Raw genomic sequence first — 6,000 nt, 5'->3', positions numbered from 1 at the left:
GGTTTGTGCTTGAACTATGTGTTTATGATTGGTCTACCCTTCATGTGGATATTATATATTGATTTATGCAGTGCCTCTCAAGATTGGAAGTGCTTCACAGGATTACATATTATGTATACTCATTTCTGGAATGTAGCGGGCACAACACTACTAGGAGGAACCTCACACAACTACTGAGGGATAGGAAGTGAACTACCATAGCCAGGAATGTCAATAGGCAGCTTTAGGTAGGCAAATACATTTCTCATAAAAAAATAAAGGGGTTTTATTTAACACCAGACAATTTAATTAGTAAATAAACTTAACTGCCTGTTTCTCTAGAAGTATGTGATTATATTATCATTGAATTTGATTTTCAGTTTGTAAGAATATTTTCAATTTAACACTTCTTAGAAGTTAACGCTACAACAATTTTCTTCTTGGGGATGGGGGGAGTCTCACTGAAAAAAGACCCAAACAAGCTTTATCTAGTTAAAATAGTATCTCTATTCACAAATTTCAAAACAGGTCAAAATGCAAGATAATGACAAAGAATAGGATTAAAGAATAAGTGTTAAACATTACAATCAAAACTTAGCCTTTTAATACAATACAGGACTGAAGGAGTGAATGTGTGGCTGTTGTGTGACACACTTCAGGCAGCCTTACTTCACGTGACAGATTTGTTTGATAAGATATCTACTTACAGGTTCCCCAAAATCAGGGAAAAACCAATATTTACAATAGGTAAATGTTAAGAACATGATTCCATTTCAGTTATTTAATTAAAGATTCTTGCTTATGCTTCTGATAAGTTCAAGTCATTTGTTTGTAGTAAGACAACATGTCATCCAAACTTTGGTAAGCTGGTTGCTGATCCTGTGAGCTGTTGTGGGAATTCTGCATCGGTGGAAACTGATTTTTCTGTGTTGATTCTTGTCTCAGTTTCTCGTGAGACAATTGAACCTTTTCCCAATTCTGGCTTTGGTAGTTATTGGCTTTCTTTTGACAAGCATAGTAATTGGAAGGGGGTGCAAATTCTGGATCTCGCTCATCCCTAGCAGCTGCACATTTCTTTGACCATTGTCCAAAAGTAAATTCTATTAGATAAAAAAAAAACACAGTAACAAAAACCAAATATTACTATACAAAGATCACTTATTTCCTTTCTATGAAGGAATTTCTCCAATGTTTAACAGAAATAGAAAACTGAATTGCTTGAAGTAATTGACAACAGAGTCTTTCAGTTTAATTTCATCTGTACTAAGCTGATACTCAAACCTCAGGAACCAAATCATGTAACTTTTTTAAAAGGACAAATCTTTTACCTGTATCTTAAAATAATTTTAGTTATTTTAAAAAGAAAGTTGCTAACTATAAGGGGAAGCCCATGATCTAAAGAAGATCAAAGCTGAAACAACCCAAGGATGATAAAATCAACTATGTCAGAAAATGCTATGCTCCCCAATAGTCTTGGGGGAACAAATCAGCTACTTATTTCAATTACAACAGTAGGCATTTTAACGTCTTTACTATCAATCATTTCCCATTACAAATCTTTAAAAATAACTATAAAATGATGTGATATGGAAACAGTTCAAATTCATGATAAATACAATGTTTTACTTTGAAGAGGACCTGAACAGCTTTTTACCCCATGTACAATGGTGCAGCAACCATTATAAGCTCATGGGGGCAGGTGCTGTGAGTCTGTATAACATATAGCAAAAAGGAGCTTCAGTCATGAAGAAGGTTATTTTTCCACTACTCCAAAACAAATATTAAGTATGTAGCTGTAGCAAACAAGTATCTAAATGGAATCAGGAACTGCACGTTACATTGCTTTTTGGTGCTACAAATTAGTTTACAAATTGCTGACTTGTAAGTACATTTTCAAATTTTATTGGTAACTACATTTTCCCTAATGTCTAACCTAAATCTCCTTACTGCAATTTAAACCCATTAACTCTTGCATCTAGAAGTTCCAGTCATGGCTCATGCCCCCATTGTGTTACCTGCAGTATAAACACAGACTAAAAAAAGATGACCTCTACAAGTCTGAGTGCAGGGGGCTTAAATTACATTTGTTTGTTTTTCAAGTTATAAAGTGTAAGAAAGTTTGTGTCAGTGCGCCAAAGGACCTTACAATCTAATCATAAAGACAGCACAAAGAATAATGACAAGAGACCATGTTGGGTAAGGGCAAGAAGATAGGAAGGTGGGAGATGCACAAGTAATCAATATGAGGGGAATACTCTAGACTGTACATTTATAAGATTGATACAGAGGCAGCAGCACTGAGTGGCAGGGGGCTTCTCAGGAGTAGGGCCAGAATGCACTGGATGCTGGCCCCTCCCTGGGGTACTATAGAACAGTCGAATAACAGATAAGAATTCATCAGGTTAATCGACTATACAATTAACCGATATTTAACATCCCTAGTATAAATGCTGAACCGGTAATGAGGGGTTTAAAGTGTGGAAAAGGCTGGCCCCACTCCTCCGACCCTATCAAATTTACTACTTCCTATCACACACACACCTCACAAGGATCTGCCCAAATCTTTCTTGCTGTTTTCTCTCTTCTTCCCCCTTTCCTGTCTTCTTACGTGCCCCTCCTTTCACGACGATCATGGAACAGTCTCCACTTGCTGTGTGCCAACAACTTTTCTGCTTCTCTCAAATCCTTCCCTCAAAACTCCCATCTACCATAAAGCATTTTAGCAAAAGTAACCTTGCATCACTCCATTTGCCTCCATGTCATTTTTGTGAACTGGTGCAGTACTTGTTATCTACTAATGCTTTTAGAGCTTAGGCTCTTATGTGCAACAGGGATGTAAAATCCTGTTTAATCAGTTAAGTGGTTAAACATTATGGGGTGGGGTAGGCAAGGGGCTGCTCCAGCCCAGCCAGACGGAGCAGCCACCCTGCCCATGATGTGATGCAGCAGGCCCAGATGGGCTGCTGGTTAACCATTCACACCCCTACTGTGCAACAGCCCCTGCCCACCCATACTAGTTGATTAATCAGCTAATTGAGTAGTGGATGGAGTTTAAGCGACTACTCGATTAGCTGATGGGGGGAAAGGGAAAATGGTGCTCACTATCCCACTGTGCCTCTTCCTTTGAAATTTACAAGAATCATGGGTGGTTTTTGTATGTTTCAAAGAGAGAGACATGGAAGCAAAACTGCTATCTCCACTCATGCCATTTCCCTGCTGTGCCTCTGCCTCTCCTGTAGAGATGGTGCTGGGGGGGAACCAGCTTTTAAGCCAGCTCCCCTGAATCACCAGCTCCTGCTCCCCCTGCTTGGTGCCTCTGATACAGAGGCGGGGGGGGGAGGAGGGGGGAGGAGAGAAGAGTGACAAGTTGAGTAGTGACTTGACTACCCAATAAGCCTAGGTCAATAGTCACCAACCACTAGATCAGGATCTATTGGTAGATCTTGGAGCTTCTGACAGGTGATCTTGACTGGTTTGGCCAAGAGGCTATCAAGTGCAGCACTTTAGCTGCCCCTCCCCCCACTGCTGCGCAACTCCTGTTCTTTGCCTTGGAGCTGTTCCCCTCTCCCACCTTGTATTTTATCTCCACAGAGTGAGAGTGGGGAGCACAACAGGGCTTGGCATGGAGGGAGTTTGCTGGCTTCTTCTGAGAATGGTACAGGAGCCACCTGTAGTAAGCAGGATCCAGCTAGAGCCTTCATCCTGAATCCCTGTCCCAGTCATGTACCCCTTCTTGCACCCCAAGCTCCTGCCCTAGCTCTGAGCCCCCCTAGACCCAAACTCCCTTACAGAGCCTGAACCCCCTTCTCTATCCCAACTCCTGCCCCAGGCTGAGCTCAGAGCCCTTCTCACACTAACTCCCTTAGCCCAAGAACAAAGCCTGTGCCCCAACCCTCTGGCCCTGCCTGATGAAAGGAAGGAAGGATGGGGGAGGGAAGAAAGATGCAGTGAGGGTTTGAGGTGGATCCTGGATTGCACTTAAATTTAAAAAGGGATCTCATACTTTAAAAGGTTGGAGACCACTAGGCTTACCAGGTAGTCGACTAGTCGCTTACATCCCTAACACATACTGCACTGTGTAAAGTTACAGCAAGTATTTTTCCACATCATGATAGGTTATAAAATAAAAACAATTCACACTTCAACCTTCCTCCCTCGGCATCTTTATATGTAGGGTATGTTAACAGCAGCTGCTCATGTCATGGTCAAGGCTGTCAATCACTTTCTAGGACTCACAATAAAGTAATAGCATTCTAAATTTAAAAAGAGGAAAGTATATTTCTTAAACTTCTCTGCTTCAATATGTATCATCTATAAAAATTGCCCCATTAATAAACAGCATTTTTTACTATATCATGCTACATTTACAGTTCAATTTTCTTACCTTTGCCTTTGTCCCATTCTCTAACATGGGGCACACCAGCCTTAGTATCTTTTCTCTCCTGAATGACAACCTCTACTTTTCTACTTTCTGAAACTCTGGGAGCCAGCGGGGCTTCTGGTTCAGCAGGTAGTGCTCCAATAACTTTTTCCTCTTCTTTAAAAAAACCAAACAAGTCAATGTGTTATTAACAAGATACAGGTTTGGGTTTTTTGAAACAGTAAAGGATGAATACATGACAACAGCTACTCCATATTCACACTGATAATACCCACAGCAGCTTTTTAAATCTATGATATGTTAGTTCAGACCCCATAACCCAGACAATCAAGAAATGAATCTACATCCCTTCATTAGCTTTTCAATGTAAAAGGAGAGACTGGTGAAAATGTATTGCATAACAATACACTAGGAATAGGCTAAGTGTTCTACTCGTGATGGAAAATTAGGAAAGAGTGAAAACATTACCTGCATGTATCTCCACTTCAGTAATCTTACAAAAAAGTTTTGTTTTTATTCTGCTCTGTGAGAATACTTAACACTGATACACTACTGTTGCACTTCCAGAGCACTTTACCCTTAATTACTGGGAGGTGGAAAGTAGTAATTCTATTTTACAGATGAGGAAGCAGCATAAGTAACTCTCACTACTACAGGTGAAAAAGATGAGATTAGAATTCAAAACTCCATGGCTTCAAATTGTGAAATGAGCCCACATTCCCCTTTCTATGATTTCTGACATTCACCTTTTTCAGGGTTTGTAACGTGAGAGTACTGTCCCTAACTGGAGTTTCAACCTCAGGAAAACCCTTAACTTGAAGGTGGTGACTGACCAATCAGAGTCTGAGGCTAAAGCGTGAGTTGAGTTTAAAACCAGATTCAGGCCTTAAATTACAATCAGCAATCATTTTAACGTGTGAATATATAGTATCTGATGTTCTGTACAAGATAGCACTACACAAATTTCTTGTATTTCTTTATGCCATAATTAGCTCCAATTTTTTATCTTCACTCACCTTAAAATCAGCATTAAAATATCTGCAATTCTAGCTTAGAATGACCTGTATAATTCTTCATAGCAGGTATGAACATAAAAGGCAGAGTACAATGCAAGCAACCCAAAACTTTCCCCTGACGGTAAGAACTATTTTTAGTACAGGTTGGACCTATCTGGTCCAGCACCCTCAGGATCTGAGTGGTCCCGAACCAGAGAGTTTGCCAGACTAGGGGAGATCAAATCTGTGGGCTTTGCCCCATTTGGCCGGGCTCCCAGCCATTGCCTCCCCCCACCTCCACTGGGATTGCATCTGGCTGGGGCTCCCAAGTGCAGCTTCCAAGCACCGGCCCCCCAGCTACTGGCCTAATCAGGGCTCCCCTGCAGTTGATCTGGCTGCCATTCCCTCCGCAGCTGATTCAGGCAGGGGCTTCCTGGCCACCACTAACTCCGCTGCCAGCCCTCCTGCTGCTGGGTTCCCAGCGGGCCCCTTTCCCAGCTCCCAGGACTCTCTAGCCAGCAACTTCTTTGGTCCTTGCCAGACCACAGATGTTGTCAGACCAGAGTTTCCCAGATTTTGCAGATGCAAACTGTATATATGATTTTATACCTATGTGCAATTAATTTAAACTGTTATTTTTTTCAA

The 6,000-nt window shown here is 41.2% G+C and overlaps 1 protein-coding gene across 1 annotated transcript in view; it reads right to left on the bottom strand.

The window, feature by feature from the left end:
- Nucleotides 1-462: 462 nt before the first annotated feature.
- CCDC174 (coiled-coil domain containing 174) overlaps nt 463-6,000 on the bottom strand; it is a 30,238-nt gene continuing 24,700 nt past the window's right edge. The window contains exons 10-11 of the mRNA XM_075938762.2: nt 4,364-4,516; nt 463-1,079 (exon numbers count right to left, since the gene is read on the bottom strand). Coding sequence (XP_075794877.2) covers nt 796-1,079; nt 4,364-4,516 — 437 coding nt within the window. The 3' untranslated portion in view covers nt 463-795. The remainder of the gene's footprint in view (nt 1,080-4,363; nt 4,517-6,000) is intronic.

This window comes from Pelodiscus sinensis, chromosome 11 (assembly GCF_052426305.1).
Source record: "Pelodiscus sinensis isolate ZL-2025 chromosome 11, ASM5242630v1, whole genome shotgun sequence".
Lineage (NCBI taxonomy): Eukaryota > Metazoa > Chordata > Testudines > Trionychidae > Pelodiscus > Pelodiscus sinensis.
This window is presented reverse-complemented; position numbering and strand designations above follow the sequence as displayed.